At 45.3% G+C, this 18,605-nt stretch overlaps 1 protein-coding gene and 1 long non-coding RNA gene across 3 annotated transcripts; both read right to left on the bottom strand.

Annotated features, from left to right (window-relative positions):
• Positions 1-2,989: 2,989 nt before the first annotated feature.
• LOC148383098 (uncharacterized) lies at positions 2,990-9,534 on the bottom strand. Its single transcript, XR_015853555.1, has 3 exons — positions 9,339-9,534; positions 3,342-3,371; positions 2,990-3,151 (listed from the first exon to the last, which is right to left on the bottom strand). It is a non-coding gene; the product is annotated as an uncharacterized LOC148383098 (long non-coding RNA).
• A 7,233-nt stretch (positions 9,535-16,767) lies between these two features.
• Positions 16,768-18,002, bottom strand: LOC148383097 (janus kinase and microtubule-interacting protein 3-like). 2 transcript variants are annotated; one of them, XM_088358413.1, is made up of 3 exons: positions 17,639-18,002; positions 17,434-17,559; positions 16,768-17,064 (listed from the first exon to the last, which is right to left on the bottom strand). In XM_088358413.1, exons 1-2 carry the CDS (start codon positions 17,849-17,851, stop codon positions 17,443-17,445), a joined length of 330 nt encoding a protein of 109 aa, XP_088214539.1. In that variant the 5' UTR covers positions 17,852-18,002; the 3' UTR covers positions 16,768-17,064; positions 17,434-17,442. The 2 variants fall into 2 exon arrangements, with proteins under 2 accessions (XP_088214539.1, XP_088214538.1); XM_088358412.1 differs by lacking the exon at positions 16,768-17,064 and having other exon boundaries at positions 17,073-17,559.
• Between the last annotated feature and the right edge of the window lie 603 nt (positions 18,003-18,605).

The raw sequence follows: 18,605 nt of genomic DNA, 5'->3' as shown, positions 1-18,605 counted from the left end.
TTAAAAATAAGTATAAAGTGCAGCAGTGATAATTATGCAATAGTGCAAGTAGGCAAAACAGTATTCAAGAGTGTGCAGAGGAATGCTAAACCATGTATTAAACTTCTATTTAAAGGGTTTATACAAGTTCAGTAAAGTTGGTAGTGCGAGATAGTGCAAGATAGAGGTCCGTAGTGTCATAAAGTACAGTTCTGTGAATGTGTGATGCAGAGTTCAGTTTAGAGCTCAACAGTTCTAGTGTTCAACAGTCTGATGACAGCAGGGAAAAAGCTGTTGCAGAACCTGGTGGACCTGCAGCGGATGCTGCAAACCTCTTCCCAGAGGGCAGCAGGGAGAACAGTCCATGGTGGGGGTGTGATGGGTCATTGATGATGTTACGGGCACGGGACATGCAGCGCTGAGATGAAATGTCCTGAATGGAGGGAAGAGGAGCCCCTATGATCCTCTCTGCTGTCCTCACCACTCTCCTCACGTTCTTCCAATCGGAGGCGGTGCAGCCTCCACACCACACAGAGAGACAGCTTGTCAGAATGCTCTCTATGGTGCTCCTGTAGAACGTCCTCATGATGGGTGGGGGCAGGTGGGCTCTCCTCATCCTCCGCAGGAAGTACAAGCGCTTCTGTGCCCTCTTGACCAGTGCCGTAGTGTTCATAGTCCAGGTGAGGTCTTCTGTGATGTGGACCCCCAGGAATTTGGTGGTGCTGACCACCTCCACAGCTGAGCTGTTGATGATCAGTGGAGCGTGGTGAGGCTGTTTTTTCCTGAAGTCGACGATGATCTCCTTCATCTTCTCCTCATTCAGGATCAGGCTGTTTTCTCTGCACCAGCCCACCAGCTGCTCCACCTCCTCTCTGTAGTCCAGGTCGTTGTTGTCTCTGATGAGCCCCACCACCGTTGTGTCGTCTGCTGACTTCACGATGTGATTGGTGGTGAACCTGAGGACGCAGTCGTGTGTCATCAGGGTGCACAGCAGGGGGCTCAGGACGCAGCCCTGAAGGGAGCCTGTGCTGAGGGTGATGACATCAGAGGTGTTCTGTCCGACCCGGACTGACTGAGGTCTGTTGGTGAGGAAGTCTAGCAGCCAGTTGCGAAGGGGGGTGTTGAAGCCCAGGTGTTCCAATTTTCCTACCAGATGCTGTGGGATGATGGTGTTAAACGCTGAGCTGAAGTCCAGGAACAGCCTCCGCACATGGGTGTTCTTCTCCTCCAGGTGAGCCAGGCTCAGGTGAAGAACGGAGGAGATGGCGTCCTGAGTGGAGCGGTTTTGCCGGTCGGCAAACTGGAACGGGTCAAATAATAGGGGGAGTCTGGAAACGATGTGACCTTTAAGCAGCCTTTCGAAGCACTTCATCATAACCGGAGTCAGTGCAACAGGCCGGTAATCATTAAATGAGGTGATTTGAGGTTTCTTCGGCACCGGAATGATGGAGGCAGTCTTAAAGCACTGTGGCTTGGCCCAGCGAGGTGTTAAAAATGTCTGTGATGACCCCAGCCAGATGACTTGCACATTCCCTGAACACACGCCCAGGAATGTTGTCGGGGCCAGGGGCCTTACAGGGGTTGACTCTCCTCAGGGTCTTCAACACATCGGCGGAGTCAAGGCAGAGTACCTCCTCTTCCTGATGGGGGACAGTTTTAACTGCTGGAGTGCCGTTTAGTGCCTCGAACCTCCCAAAGAAGTTATTTAGACCATTTAGAAAGTCAGCATCAACTACACCCACCGGGGGGGGGGAGGGTGAGTTGTAGTCTGTAATCGCCCGTATGCCTTGCCACATACTCCTGATGTTTTTGACGTCGTGGAAACGATCCTGAAATTTTCGACTGCGGTCTCGCTTCGCTATCCTGATGGCACGGTTCAAGTTGGCTCTCGCTGTCCTCAGTGTCTCCTTGTCGCCAGACTTGAAGGCAGAGTTCCGCGCTCGTAGCGTTTGACGTACCTCCTCAGTCATCCAGGGTCGTTGGTTGCCCCGGGTGATGATATTCTTAGTGGTGCTGACGTCCTCGGTGCATTTGTTGATGTAGGCTGACACAGTCATGGCACACGCATGTCTAATCTACATAGGGAAAACTGGGAGGGAGGGAGGCAGGCAGGGAGGCAGGCAGGGAGGCAGGCAGGGAGGCAGGCAGTGTCTGTCTGTTGAGGTTTTCACCTTGTTCTTCTCCTGCTGAAGTTCTAACTGGACGTCCATCAGTTTGGTTCTCAGCTCGTCATTGGCGGCCTGAAGGGCGTCCGTTCGCTCCGCCTTGGCCCGCCCTGCCGGAGCTCGTTTGGACATCTCTTACTCGAGTCTCGCCCGGTCGTCAGTCAGAGATCACAACATTTGTACCTGGAGAGCACAAACGCAGCGCTGTTTTCCACTGGCTTCGAACTCAACTTCAATCGGTACCGTAACTTACAACATCATAAACATAGAACTAGCTTGACTTATTCATTGAATAAATGCATTTGGTTCTTCAAAACTGCATCACGCAACATAGCGTGACCGAGACGGCCGTTATCCACCTGCGTGAAGTTATTTGGTGAAATGAATGAGATGTTTAAGACACCATCGTTCTGTCTCTATGTAGATGAAGGTAAATAATCGATTGCTGAAGGTCCAAAGGTGTTGTGATAAACAAATAAACATATTAGTGATTAGTGACATATTTGTGATAAACATATTAGGCAGGATAATCACATATGTTAACGTGACTGCCCACACTGTATTTATTTATGGTTATTTGTTAAATCGAGTACTGTTAGACATGAAATAGGAAGTGTTTAACATAAATGGAAGACGAAAGGGGTACTCACCATTGTAGCTCCTGCTGGTCAATGATACGAGCCTCTTCTTGCAGTGGAAAACATACAGCCAACAAACACCGTGGAACCTAAAGGAATGAAATTAAACATTAACATTTAGCCTCAACCAACATTCACAGATACAACGCAACGCAAACTACACAAACGTAAATCTTTTTAAACACAATGAGTTGTACTTACCGTGTACGCTCTAGACGGTCCACTTGCAAGCGGAAAATAAAGATATTTCTGTTGATAATCGTCGTGTTTGTATCCGGTGTCTCGCTCAAGGCCATTGCGCCCACAGATTTGAATTTTGGCGAGAGTTCAGCCTATTGACGTCATTTCCGCGGTGTAATACCCGCATATCTGAAACGGCAAAGTTAAGAGTAGAGTTAAATAAAGTTTTTAGTCAACGCAATAATTTACAACCGTTGACCAGTCGAAATAATCGTCGAAATTTGGCGTCTGTGGCTGGAAGCAGACGCCGAGTTCGACATTCCTCCCAAACGCCACACTCCCTTGCTTTTCAGGGCTAAAAAAAAACAGTTGTAATTACCTTGTACGCTCTAGACGGTCAAGTTGCAAGCTGAAAACAAAAATATTTGCCTTGTTAGTCATCGTGTTACTAACAGCTGTGTCTTGTTTGCCAGAACTGCCGCTTTCCTACTTCCTGTTGCAAGCCACGCCCACGGATTATAATTTTGCCGTGAGTTCCGCCTATTGACGTCATGTCCGCGTCACATGACTGCGACGTAATATTATCTAAAACTGTTTGTGCGGTATTGTGTTGTTCTGTGCGGTATTGTGTTATTCTGTGCGGCGTCGTGTTGTTCTGTGCGGCGTCGTGTTGTTCAGTGCGACGTCGTGTTGTTCAGTGCGGCATGGTGTTGTTCAGTGCGGCATGGTGTTGTTCAGTGCGGCATGGTGTTGTTCAGTGCGGCATAATGTTGTTCAGTGCGGCATAATGTTGTTCAGTGCGGCATGGTGTTGTTCAGTGCGGCATGGTGTTGTTCAGTGCGGCATGGTGTTGTTCAGTGCGGCATAATGTTGTTCAGTGCGCCATAATGTTGTTCAGTGCGGCATGGTGTTGTTCAGTGCGGGATGGTGTTGTTCAGTGCAGGATGGTGTTGTTCAGTGCGGCATGGTGTTGTTCAATGCGGCATGGTGTTGTTCAGTGCGGGATGGTGTTGTTCAGTGCGGCATGGTGTTGTTCAGTGCGGCATAATGTTGTTCAGTGCGGCATGGTGTTGTTCAGTGCGGCATGGTGTTGTTCAGTGCGGCATGGTGTTGTTCAGTGCGGCATGGTGTTGTTCAGTGCGGAATGGTGTTGTTCAGTGCGGCATGGTGTTGTTCAGTCCGGGATGGTGTTGTTCAATGCGGGATCGTGTTGTTCAGTGCGGGGTGGTGTTGTTCAGTGCGGGATGGTGTTGTTCAGTGCGGCATGGTGTTGTTCAATGCGGCATGGTGTTGTTCAGTGCGGGATGGTGTTGTTCATTGCGGCATGGTGTTGTTCAGTGCGGCATGGTGTTGTTCAGTGCGGCATGGTGTTGTTCAGTGCGGCATGGTGTTGTTCAGTGCGGCATAATGTTGTTCAGTGCGGCATGGTGTTGTTCAGTGTGGAAAGGTGTTGTTCAGTGCAGGATGGTGTTGTTCAGTGCGGCATGGTGTTGTTCAATGCAGGATCGTGTTGTTCAGTGCAGCATAATGTTGTTCAGTGCAGCATGGTGTTGTTCAGTGCGGCATGGTGTTGTTCAATGCGGCATGGTGTTGTTCACTGCGGGATGGTGTTGTTCAATGCGGGATCGTGTTGTTCAGTGCGGCATAATGTTGTTCAGTGCAGCATGGTGTTGTTCAGTGCGGCATGGTGTTGTTCAATGCAGGATCGTGTTGTTCAGTGCAGCATAATGTTGTTCAGTGCAGCATGGTGTTGTTCAGTGCGGCATGGTGTTGTTCAATGCGGCATGGTGTTGTTCACTGCGGGATGGTGTTGTTCAATGCGGGATCGTGTTGTTCAGTGCGGCATAATGTTGTTCAGTGCGGCATGGTGTTGTTCAGTGCGGCATGGTGTTGTTCAGTGCGACATAATGTTGTTTAGTGCGGCATAATGTTGTTCAGTGCGGCATAATGTTGTTCAGTGCGGCATGGTGTTGTTCAGTGCGGCATGGTGTTGTTCAGTGCGGCATGGTGTTGTTCAGTGCAGGATGGTGTTGTTCAGTGCGGCATGGTGTTGTTCAATGCGGCATGGTGTTGTTCAGTGCGGGATGGTGTTGTTCAGTGCAGGATGGTGTTGTTCAGTGCGGCATGGTGTTGTTCAGTGCGGAATGGTGTTGTTCAGTGCGGCATGGTGTTGTTCAGTGCGGCATGGTGTTGTTCAGTGCGGCATGGTGTTGTTCAGTGCGGCATAATGTTGTTCAGTGCGGCATGGTGTTGTTCAGTGCGGCATGGTGTTGTTCAGTGCGGCATGGTGTTGTTCAGTGCGGCATGGTGTTGTTCAGTGCGGCATAATGTTGTCCAGTGCGCCATAATGTTGTTCAGTGCGGCATGGTGTTGTTTAGTGCGGGATGGTGTTGTTCAGTGCAGGATGGTGTTGTTCAGTGCGGCACGGTGTTGTTCAATGCGGCATGGTGTTGTTCAGTGCGGGATGGTGTTGTTCAGTGCGGCATGGTGTTGTTCAGTGCGGCATAATGTTGTTCAGTGCGGCATGGTGTTGTTCAGTGCGGCATGGTGTTGTTCAGTGCGGCATGGTGTTGTTCAGTGCGGCATGGTGTTGTTCAGTGCGGAATGGTGTTGTTCAGTGCGGCATGGTGTTGTTCAGTGCGGGATGGTGTTGTTCAATGCGGGATCGTGTTGTTCAGTGCGGGGTGGTGTTGTTCAGTGCAGGATGGTGTTGTTCAGTGCAGGATGGTGTTGTTCAGTGCGGCATGGTGTTGTTCAATGCAGGATCGTGTTGTTCAGTGCAGCATAATGTTGTTCAGTGCAGCATGGTGTTGTTCAGTGCGGCATGGTGTTGTTCAATGCGGCATGGTGTTGTTCAGTGCGGGATGGTGTTGTTCAGTGCGGCATGGTGTTTTTCAGTGCGGCATAATGTTGTTCAGTGCGGCATGGTGTTGTTCAGTGCGGCATGGTGTTGTTCAGTGCAGGATGGTGTTGTTCAGTGCGGCATGGTGTTGTTCAATGCAGGATCGTGTTGTTCAGTGCAACATAATGTTGTTCAGTGCAGCATGGTGTTGTTCAGTGCGGCATGGTGTTGTTCAATGCGGCATGGTGTTGTTCACTGCGGGATGGTGTTGTTCAATGCGGGATCGTGTTGTTCAGTGCGGCATAATGTTGTTCAGTGCAGCATGGTGTTGTTCAGTGCGGCATGGTGTTGTTCAGTGCGACATAATGTTGTTCAATGCGGCATAATGTTGTTCAGTGCGGCATAATGTTGTTCAGTGCGGCATGGTGTTGTTCAGTGCGGCATGGTGTTGTTCAGTGCGGCATGGTGTTGTTCAGTGCAGGATGGTGTTGTTCAGTGCGGCATGGTGTTGTTTAATGCGGCATGGTGTTGTTCAGTGCGGGATGGTGTTGTTCAGTGCAGGATGGTGTCGTTCAGTGCGGCATGGTGTTTTTCAGTGCGGAATGGTGTTGTTCAGTGCGGCATGGTGTTGTTCAGTGCGGCATGGTGTTGTTCAGTGCAGGATGGTGTTGTTCAATGCGGGATCGTGTTGTTCAGTGCGGCATGGTGTTGTTCAGTGCGGCATGGTGTTGTTCAGTGCGGCATAATGTTGTTCAGTGCGGCATGGTGTTGTTCAGTGCGGCATGGTGTTGTTCAGTGCGGCATGGTGTTGTTCAGTGCGGCATGGTGTTGTTCAGTGCGGCATAATGTTGTCCAGTGCGCCATAATGTTGTTCAGTGCGGCATGGTGTTGTTTAGTGCGGGATGGTGTTGTTCAGTGCAGGATGGTGTTGTTCAGTGCGGCATGGTGTTGTTCAGTGCGGCATGGTGTTGTTCAGTGCGGGATGGTGTTGTTCAGTGCGGCATGGTGTTGTTCAGTGCGGCATAATGTTGTTCAGTGCGGCATGGTGTTGTTCAGTGCGGCATGGTGTTGTTCAGTGCGGCATGGTGTTGTTCAGTGCGGCATGGTGTTGTTCAGTGCGGAATGGTGTTGTTCAGTGCGGCATGGTGTTGTTCAGTGCGGGATGGTGTTCAATGCGGGATCGTGTTGTTCAGTGCGGGGTGGTGTTGTTCAGTGCAGGATGGTGTTGTTCAGTGCAGGATGGTGTTGTTCAGTGCGGCATGGTGTTGTTCAATGCAGGATCGTGTTGTTCAGTGCAGCATAATGTTGTTCAGTGCAGCATGGTGTTGTTCAGTGCGGCATGGTGTTGTTCAATGCGGCATGGTGTTGTTCAGTGCGGGATGGTGTTGTTCAGTGCGGCATGGTGTTTTTCAGTGCGGCATAATGTTGTTCAGTGCGGCATGGTGTTGTTCAGTGCGGCATGGTGTTGTTCAGTGCGACATAATGTTGTTCAGTGCGGCATAATGTTGTTCAGTGCGGCATGGTGTTGTTCAGTGCGGCATGGTGTTGTTCAGTGCGGCATGGTGTTGTTCAGTGCGGCATGGTGTTGTTCAGTGCAGGATGGTGTTGTTCAGTGCAGGATGGTGTTGTTCAATGCGGCATGGTGTTGTTCAGTGCGGGATGGTGTTGTTCAGTGCGGGATGGTGTTGTTCAGTGCGGCATGGTGTTGTTCAGTGCGGAATGGTGTTGTTCAGTGCGGCATGGTGTTGTTCAGTGCGGCATGGTGTTGTTCAGTGCAGGATGGTGTTGTTCAATGCGGGATGGTGTTGTTCAGTGCGGGATGGTGTTGTTCAGTGCAGGATGGTGTTGTTCAGTGCGGCATGGTGTTGTTCAATGCGGCATGGTGTTGTTCAGTGCAGGATGGTGTTGTTCAGTGCGGCATGGTGTTGTTCAATGCGGCATGGTGTTGTTCAATGCGGCATGGTGTTGTTCAGTGCGGCATGGTGTTGTTCAGTGCGGCATGGTGTTGTTCAGTGCAGCGTAATGTTGTTCAGTGCGGCATGGTGTTGTTCAGTGCGGCATGGTGTTGTTCAGTGCGGCATGGTGTTGTTCAGTGCAGGATGGTGTTGTTCAGTGCGGCATGGTGTTGCTCAGTGCGGCATGGTGTTGTTCAGTGCGGGATGGTGTTGTTCATTGCGGCATGGTGTTGTTCAGTGCGGCATGGTGTTGTTCAGTGCGGCATGGTGTTGTTCAGTGCGGCATAATGTTGTTCAGTGCGCCATAATGTTGTTCAGTGCGGCATGGTGTTGTTCAGTGCGGGATGGTGTTGTTCAGTGCAGGATGGTGTTGTTCAGTGCGGCATGGTGTTGTTCAGTGCGGCATGGTGTTGTTCAGTGCGGCATAATGTTGTTCAGTGCGGCATAATGTTGTTCAGTGCGGGATGGTGTTGTTCATTGCGGCATGGTGTTGTTCAGTGCGGCATGGTGTTGTTCAGTGCGGCATGGTGTTGTTCAGTGCGGGATGGTGTTGTTCAGTGCAGGATGGTGTTGTTCAGTGCGGCATGGTGTTGTTCAGTGCGGCATGGTGTTGTTCATTTCGGCATAATGTTGTTCAGTGCGGCATAATGTTGTTTAGTGCGGCATGGTGTTGTTCAGTGCGGGATGGTGTTGTTCAGTGCGTTATAATGTTGTTCAGTGCGGCATGGTGTTGTTCAGTGCGGCATGGTGTTGTTCAGTGCGGCATGGTGTTGTTCAGTGCGGCATAATGTTGTTCAGTGCGGCATAATGTTGTTCAGTGCGGCATGGTGTTGTTCAGTGCGGGATGGTGTTGTTCAGTGCGGGATGGTGTTGTTCAGTGCGGCATGGTGTTCAATGCGGAATGGTGTTGTTCAGTGCAGGATGGTGTTGTTCAGTGCGGCATGGTGTTGTTCAGTGCGGCATAATGTTGTTCAGTGCGGCATGGTGTTGTTCAGTGCGGCATGGTGTTGTTCAGTGCGGCATGGTGTTGTTCAGTGCGGCATAATGTTGTTCAGTGCGGCATGGTGTTGTTCAGTGCGGCATGGTGTTGTTCAGTGCGGCATAATGTTCAGTGCGGCATAATGTTGTTCAGTGCGGCATGGTGTTGTTCAGTGCGGGATGGTGTTGTTCAGTGCAGGATGGTGTTGTTCAGTGCGGCATGGTGTTCAGTGCGGGATGGTGTCTTTCAGTGCGGCATGGTGTCGTTCAGTGCGGCATGGTGTCTTTCAGTGCGGCATGGTGTCGTTCAGTGAGGCATGGTGTTGTTCAGTGCGGCATGGTGTTGTTTAGTGCGGCATGGTGTTGTTCAGTGCGGGATGGTGTTGTTCAGTGTGGCATGGTGTTCAGTGCGGCATGGTGTTGTTCAGTGCGGTATCGTGTTGTTCAGTGCGGTATCGTGTTTCTCAGTGCGGTATCGTGTTGTTCAGTGCAGTATCGTTGTGTTGTTCGTATTGTGTTTAACACTTAGCCTCTAACACTTAGCCTCTAACACTTAGCCTCTAGCATCTAGAAGGTAAATAAATAGGAAGGAAGGACTCACCGGTGACGTCTTCGCCCACGTCCAAGCGTTGTACTTTGTATTTTCATCCTTCTGACAGTGGAAAACATAGCCAACAAACACCGTGGAACCTAAACGAATGAAAGAAAACTATCATTTGGCCACAACCAACATTCACAGATACAACACAATGTGACGTGCGGGGTTGAGGTTAAAGGTTGAGTGAAGGGCCCTCGTTTTAAACTACTTTTTTGAAAAGGATTGTTTTGAAAAGGATTGGGAACAAGTAAGACGTATTTAATTTATTTAATGGGAAGTAGTAAGAGCTATTGAATTTAATCTATGTATTATATTCTATTGTATTGTATTCTGTTGTATTCTTTTGGATTGTATTCACACTAACCCCACTAAAACTTCAGCCCACAAAAACTCGCCTCTGGCGCCTAGCCTCTGGCACTTAGCCTCTAACACTTAGCCTTTAACACTTAGCCTTTAACACTTAGCCTTTAACACTTAGCCTAGAAGGTGAATAAATAGGGTTAAAGGTTGAGTGAAGGGACCTCGTTTTAAACTACTTTTTTGTAAAGGAGTGGGAACAAGTAAGACGTATTTAATTTATTTAATGGGAAGTAGTAAGACTTATTAAATTTATTTAATCTACTTTTCTTCCCAGGCAAAATTTGATGTGCTGCAATTCCAAATTTCCAAAGTGAATGAAGGAATGAAGTCCTTTAAATTATGATTTTGTATAAATACTAGGCATTAACACAAAATCGACGGCACAAAATGGGCAGACTTTACTTGTTTGAAAAGGACTGGTTACAAGACAGACTTTTTTAATTTATTTAATGGGAAGAAGACTTATTTAGTTTAATTGATCTATTTTTGTTCCCTGCCAAAATTCGATTTGCTGCAATTCCAAATTTCCAAAGTGAATGAAGGAAAGAAGTCGTTTAAATTATGATTTTGTTTAAATACTAGGCATAGACACAAAATCTACGGCACAAAATGGGCAGACTTTACTTGTTTGAAGAGGACTGGTTACAAGACAGACTTTTCTGATTTATTTAATGGGAAGAGGACTTATTTAGTTTATTTAATCTATTTTTGTTCCCTGGCAAAATTGGATTTGCTGAAATTGTATTTTGCCAAATCTCGATTTGAGACCTGATAGGAAGTATTAAACGCTTAGTTAAATCAATACAAGTTGGTAATAAGAGCGAGTAATGTTGGTTGAACCGATGAATGAAGGTTGAAAGCAATTTAAATTATGACTTTGTATAAATACTAGATATTAACAGAACATCTACTGCGCAAAATGGGCAGAGTTTACTTGTTTGAGAAGGAGTGGCTTATTCAAAACTAAGATTTATGTAATCTGTTTGTTCCCAGGCAAAATTGGATGTGATGCAATTCCAAATTTCACCACATGATGGTGCCCAATTTTGACTTCATAGGACATATTAAACACTTAGCTTGTTATTATGTTCAAGGTAATCAGATTTGTTTATCATTCTAATGGCCTCTTCAAAACTATTCTGGATTACTACTTTGGATCTATTCTACATTACTTGGCAACAACATACTCTGTAACAGATTAGGCAGTATAATCACATATGTTAACTTGAGAGTGCCCACACTCAATCTACTTATCGTGATGTGTTAAATCAATTACTGTTAGACATTATTTGTCTGATAATCTACCAAATCTTTGAATTGAAGAATTTGTGATTTAATTAATAGCTTGTTCAGGGTAATCAGACTTGTATATAATTCTAATGGCCTTCTTTTGAAAACTATTCTGAATTACAACTTTGGATCTTATATTACTTTGCAACAATCTACTCCGTGACAGATTAGGCAGTATAATCACATATGTTAACTTCAGTGCCCACACTGTATTTATTTATGGTTATTTGTTAAATCAAGTACTGTTAGACATGAAATAGGAAGTGTTTAACATAAATGTTATGGCTACTCACCATTGTAGCTCGCTCCTGGTCAATGATACGAGCCTCTTCTTGCAGTGGAAAACTTGCAGCCAACAAACACCGTGGAACCTAAAGGAATGAAATTAAACAGTAACATTTCGCCTCGACCAATTTTCACACGTACAACGCAACGCGGCTACACTTCTGCTATTACAAACGTAAATCTCCTTAAACACAATGAGTGTTACTTACCGTGTACGCTCTAGACGGTCCAGTTGCAAGCAGAAAATAAAGATATTTCTGTTGATAATCGTCGCTGCTCAGTGGCTCACGGCCATCGCGCCAACAGATTTGAATTTTGGCGGAGGTTCGGGCAATTACGTCATATCCACGGCACATGACTGCGACGTAATACCCGCTTATCTGAAACGGCAGTTAAAAGTAGAGTTACATCAAGTTTTCTTGGAACCTAAACGAATGAAAGAAAACTATCATTTGGCCACAACCAACATTCACAGATACAACACAACGTGCGGGGTTGGGGTTAAAGATTGAGTGAAGGGCCCTCGTTTTAAACTACTGTTTTGAAAAGGAGTGGGAACAAGTAAGACGTATTTAATTTATTTAATGGGAAGTAGTAAGACTTATTAAATTTATTTAATCTACTTTTCTTCCCAGGCAAAATTTGATGTGCTGCAATTCCAAATTTCCAAAGTGAATGAAGGAATGAAGTCCTTTAAATTATGATTTTGTATAAATACTAGGCATTAACACGAAATCGACGGCACAAAATGGGCAGACTTTACTTGTTTGAAAAGGACTGGTTACAAGACAGACTTTTTTAATTTATTTAATGGGAAGAAGACTTATTTAGTTTAATTGATCTATTTTTGTTCCCTGCCAAAATTCGATTTGCTGCAATTCCAAATTTCCAAAGTGAATGAAGGAAAGAAGTCGTTTAAATTATGATTTTGTTTAAATACTAGGCATAGACACAAAATCTACGGCACAAAATGGGCAGACTTTACTTGTTTGAAGAGGACTGGTTACAAGACAGACTTTTCTGATTTATTTAATGGGAAGAGGACTTATTTAGTTTATTTAATCTATTTTTGTTCCCTGGCAAAATTGGATTTGCTGAAATTGTATTTTGCCAAATCTCGATTTGAGACCTGATAGGAAGTATTAAACGCTTAGTTAAATCAATACAAGTTGGTAATAAGAGCGAGTAATGTTGGTTGAACCGATGAATGAAGGTTGAAAGCAATTTAAATTATGACTTTGTATAAATACTAGATATTAACAGAACATCTACTGCGCAAAATGGGCAGAGTTTACTTGTTTGAGAAGGAGTGGCTTATTCAAAACTAAGATTTATGTAATCTGTTTGTTCCCAGGCAAAATTGGATGTGATGCAATTCCAAATTTCACCACATGATGGTGCCCAATTTTGACTTCATAGGACATATTAAACACTTAGCTTGTTATTATGTTCAAGGTAATCAGATTTGTTTATCATTCTAATGGCCTCTTCAAAACTATTCTGGATTACTACTTTGGATCTATTCTACATTACTTGGCAACAACATACTCTGTAACAGATTAGGCAGTATAATCACATATGTTAACTTGAGAGTGCCCACACTCAATCTACTTATCGTGATGTGTTAAATCAATTACTGTTAGACATTATTTGTCTGATAATCTACCAAATCTTTGAATTGAAGAATTTGTGATTTAATTAATAGCTTGTTCAGGGTAATCAGACTTGTATATAATTCTAATGGCCTTCTTTTGAAAACTATTCTGAATTACAACTTTGGATCTTATATTACTTTGCAACAATCTACTCCGTGACAGATTAGGCAGTATAATCACATATGTTAACTTCAGTGCCCACACTGTATTTATTTATGGTTATTTGTTAAATCAAGTACTGTTAGACATGAAATAGGAAGTGTTTAACATAAATGTTATGGCTACTCACCATTGTAGCTCGCTCCTGGTCAATGATACGAGCCTCTTCTTGCAGTGGAAAACTTGCAGCCAACAAACACCGTGGAACCTAAAGGAATGAAATTAAACATTAACATTTCGCCTCGACCAATTTTCACACGTACAACGCAACGCGGCTACACTTCTGCTATTACAAACGTAAATCTCCTTAAACACAATGAGTGTTACTTACCGTGTACGCTCTAGACGGTCCAGTTGCAAGCAGAAAATAAAGATATTTCTGTTGATAATCGTCGCTGCTCAGTGGCTCACGGCCATCGCGCCAACAGATTTGAATTTTGGCGGAGGTTCGGGCAATTACGTCATATCCGCGGCATTTGACTGCGACGTAATACCCGCTTATCTGAAACGGCAGTTAAAAGTAGAGTTACATCAAGTTTTCTTGGAACCTAAACGAATGAAAGAAAACTATCATTTGGCCACAACCAACATTCACAGATGCAACACAACGTGCGGGGTTGAGGTTAAAGATTGAGTGAAGGGCCCTCGTTTTAAACTACTGTTTTGAAAAGGAGTGGGAACAAGTAAGACGTATTTAATTTATTTAATGGGAAGTAGTAAGACTTATTAAATTTATTTAATCTACTTTTCTTCCCAGGCAAAATTTGATGTGCTGCAATTCCAAATTTCCAAAGTGAATGAAGGAATGAAGTCCTTTAAATTATGATTTTGTATAAATACTAGGCATTAACACAAAATCGACGGCACAAAATGGGCAGACTTTACTTGTTTGAAAAGGACTGGTTACAAGACAGACTTTTTTAATTTATTTAATGGGAAGAAGACTTATTTAGTTTAATTGATCTATTTTTGTTCCCTGCCAAAATTCGATTTGCTGCAATTCCAAATTTCCAAAGTGAATGAAGGAAAGAAGTCGTTTAAATTATGATTTTGTTTAAATACTAGGCATAGACACAAAATCTACGGCACAAAATGGGCAGACTTTACTTGTTTGAAGAGGACTGGTTACAAGACAGACTTTTCTGATTTTTTTAATGGGAAGAGGACTTATTTAGTTTATTTAATCTATTTTTGTTCCCTGGCAAAATTGGATTTGCTGAAATTGTATTTTGCCAAATCTCGATTTGAGACCTGATAGGAAGTATTAAACGCTTAGTTAAATCAATACAAGTTGGTAATAAGAGCGAGTAATGTTGGTTGAACCGATGAATGAAGGTTGAAAGCAATTTAAATTATGACTTTGTATAAATACTAGATATTAACAGAACATCTACTGCGCAAAATGGGCAGAGTTTACTTGTTTGAGAAGGAGTGGCTTATTCAAAACTAAGATTTATGTAATCTGTTTGTTCCCAGGCAAAATTGGATGTGATGCAATTCCAAATTTCACCACATGATGGTGCCCAATTTTGACTTCATAGGACATATTAAACACTTAGCTTGTTATTATGTTCAAGGTAATCAGATTTGTTTATCATTCTAATGGCCTCTTCAAAACTATTCTGGATTACTACTTTGGATCTATTCTACATTACTTGGCAACAACATACTCTGTAACAGATTAGGCAGTATAATCACATATGTTAACTTGAGAGTGCCCACACTCAATCTACTTATCGTGATGTGTTAAATCAATTACTGTTAGACATTATTTGTCTGATAATCTACCAAATCTTTGAATTGAAGAATTTGTGATTTAATTAATAGCTTGTTCAGGATAATCAGACTTGTATATAATTCTAATGGCCTTCTTTTGAAAACTATTCTGAATTACAACTTTGGATCTTATATTACTTTGCAACAATCTACTCGGTGACAGATTAGGCAGTATAATCACATATGTTAACTTCAGTGCCCACACTGTATTTATTTATGGTTATTTGTTAAATCAAGTACTGTTAGACATGAAATAGGAAGTGTTTAACATAAATGTTATGGCTACTCACCATTGTAGCTCGCTCCTGGTCAATGATATGAGCCTCTTCTTGCAGTGGAAAACTTGCAGCCAACAAACACCGTGGAACCTAAAGGAATGAAATTAAACATTAACATTTCGCCCGGACCAACATTCACACGTACAACGCAACGCGGCTACACTTCTGCTATTACAAACGTAAATCTCCTTAAACACAACGAGTGTTACTTACCGTGTACGCTCTAGGCAAAATTGGATGTGATGCAATTCCAAATCTATCTGAAACGGCAGTTAAAAGTAGAGTTACATCAAGTTTTCTTTTTTAATCAACACAATCATTTACAACCGTTGACCAGAAAGAATCGTCGAAATTCGACGTCCCCCACAAACGCCACGCTCACTCGCTTTTCAGGGCAACAAAAGTACTTCTTTTTAAAAACGATGAGTTGTACTTACCGTGTACGCTCTGGACGGTCCAGTTGCAAGCAGAAAATAAAAATATTTCTCTTGTTAGTCGTATGTTACCATCCGCTGTGTCTTTGTCAACATCGCCGCCATTTTCCTACTTCCTGCTGCGAGCCACGCCCACGGATTTAAATTTGGGCGGAAGCTCTTTCCATTGGCGTCGTTTTCGCGTATAGCAAATCCGATTGGTTGGGAAGGGGGCACGGTTATGCAGCCGAGGAGTCCTGTGATCGGTGGGATGTAAAGTAGGCGTCGACGTCACGTCCGCGTCACGTGACCACGACGTGGCAGACGTCAAATAGCAACCGCTGTTTTGTTTAGTAGACTTATAGTTGTTATGCATTGACATAATGGCGCACACACCAAATAGATTTAAATAAATTAAATAATTCTTCTGCCCACTCTCTTTTAAACAAGTTAACTCTCCCCGCGGATTTGAATTCCGGCGAAAGTTACGCCCATCGACGTCACGTATGTCACGTGACCACGACGTGGCAGATGTCATATAGCGACCGCTGTTTTGTTTAGTAGATTTACAGTTGTTATGCATTGGCATAATGGTGTGCACTCAAAATAGATTTAAATAAATTAAATATTTCTTCTGCCTACTCCCTTTTAAACAAGTTAACTCTGCCCACGTCCATTGACGTCTTGTCTGCGTCACGTGACCACGACGTAGCGACGTCATATAGTAACCGCTGTTTTGACCAGTAGACTTAGTTATTATGCGTTGACATAATGGCGCACTGGTTAGCATGGCCACCTCTTAAGCATGATGATGCGGGTTCGACGCCTGATCAATGTTAGCATGGAGTGAGCTGAAGTGCATGGCGCTGAAGATTTGAATCTTTGAAATGCGCTGAGGTCTGACATATCAGGCAGAATGGTTTGCCATCACGTTCAACAAAAAATAGAAACTTTCCCACTCTGATTAAAACGTCCTGTGTTCATCTACGTATTTTCGTTTTGCTGTGCATCTTTTCCCTGCCATTTCGAGAGCCCAATTGACACTCATAGTTTAAAGAAATGTGTTTGCCCATCCTACTTTGTGGAATTTCACCACATGCGCTTTTGACCAAAATACCAAATTGAACTCAAGTGAAGCCAACACGCACAACCCCCCCCCCCACACACACACACACAAATGTTGATATGAACATAAAAGAGCCGCATGCGGTTCGGGAGTTGCGGCTTGGCCAAACCTGTACTATACAACTTTATTTGTATAAAATTTTCACAACAGCTGTCACACAAACAAAGCGGGAAAAACCGAAGACGTGCGTGTTCCGCCCACGCTGGATTTATTTGCACCTTTGAAAAGACACCGTATTGCCGCAGATGTGGCAAAGAGTACTTTTGGGCATCTGAGACGGAAGGATGTCCAAAGCATCACGTCACCTGCTCTGGTAGGCATGGTGGTGGGACGTTGAGGTCAACCGCTTTGGGGTTGGCTGACTCTTTGATCGCAGGATGCCACACACTTGAAGACAGAAGCAGAAAAGCAGAGCTAAATGCAAAATGTACTCACCGGTGACTCCAATTTTTTTCCCCCCTGAAGAAACAGCTGGACGGGTGGCCCCGGCTGGCCAGTGGGACTCTTGTTATTCTGACCCTTTTTAGTGCGCGTTTGGGGCAACAACCGTTTTTTGTGGCGCTCTCTTCTGGTTCAAAAGTGCCCTGCATGTGAATTTGCTTTTCCTGCCTTCTGATTGGATGAGCGCCGGTGTGACGCGGTGCCTCTGTCACCGTGGCGGGGGGTATACGTTGGCATCGGAGCGTCTGCCAACGTCTGAGACCGGCTGGCAGTGTATCGGAGGTGTCGAGTGCGGTGCCGCTGGAGCTCACTCACCAGCTGGTGTTAGGGCCACAGAATGAAGGCCAAGGAGAAGAATAGAAAGAGAAACAGAAACTTCTCCTCCAATTGTTTGATTTGTCTCTTCTGAGCTTCGATGAATTCTTTCAGCTCTTTGTTCCTCTAGGACGGACAAATGGAAAGTGGCATTCAAAAGCCAGTAAGCGTGCAAGTAAGTGCCGGGCTGGCTTTGGGCCCTTACCTGTTGCGCGCTGTGCAGCAGATCCATTCTCTCTTGGAGGATGCAAGCGTCGCGCTCCCTCAACTCGCACATCAGGGCTCGCTTCCATTGGTCCACGGCGCTCCTAAGCTCTTCTCTCTGATCCGCCGTCAGCACGTCATTCACGCCAGCGTGGCTGGCTTTTTCGCCGTCCGTGGCGGGGCAGTCCCGCTGCGGTAGCGCCTCGTACAACATGGCCTCCAGCTCCAGGATCCTCTGGGCCGCAATCCTCGTCCATCAGTGGTCCGGCGGGAGATTTGAGGGCGGCTTACCTTATGAGCCTGGTCCATGGAACACTTCCTGAAGTCCAACTCTTCATCCAGGTAGCCCTTCTGCTTGCAGAACATATCCTAGCACAGCTCAAGGTCAGAATTGTTGGGGCACATTGCCGGAGTTCCCCTTGGCTGATGTCGCGTGTCTGTCTACCTTCTCACTTTCAATGTCCAACATCTTCTGTTGAAGTGTTGACTTGGTCACTTTGATGTATTCTAACCACTGAGGAAAGGCTGCTGTCACATAAGCAGAATGCGAGAGCGTGCGTGGACGTGCGCGTTACCTTCTCGGCTAGGGTGAGAAGGGTCCTGGCGTGAATCACGACCACCTGCTCCTCGCTGGTGAGATTCTGCAAGAGCCCAAAGGCACAGCGTCAACAAGCTTCTTTCAGCGCAAAGCCTTCCAAAAGTCACATTTGAGCCGCCGAGTCTCGTGGAGTGCGAACATAAGGAGTTCGACATACACTTACGGCGTTATAGCCCAGGATGTCCAGCTTCTTCATCAGATCACTGATGACGATGTCCGGGGGAAAGGCGCAAGGAGCAATGTAAGGTGTTCTGGGACCTCGGGTTAAGGTTAGGGTTGCGAGGGACGCCTTACGTACGCTCACGCCCTCGGCCTCGCAGTAGATCTGCAAAGGGCTGAGGCCGTCTGGGAAACGGACTTGCAGAAACTT

Source organism: Syngnathus floridae, chromosome 17 (assembly GCF_059516105.1).
Source record: "Syngnathus floridae isolate MCC-2025c chromosome 17, RoL_Sflo_1.0, whole genome shotgun sequence".
NCBI lineage: Eukaryota > Metazoa > Chordata > Actinopteri > Syngnathiformes > Syngnathidae > Syngnathus > Syngnathus floridae.
Note: the sequence above shows the minus strand (reverse complement) of the source record. Positions and strands in the feature narration are given on the sequence as shown.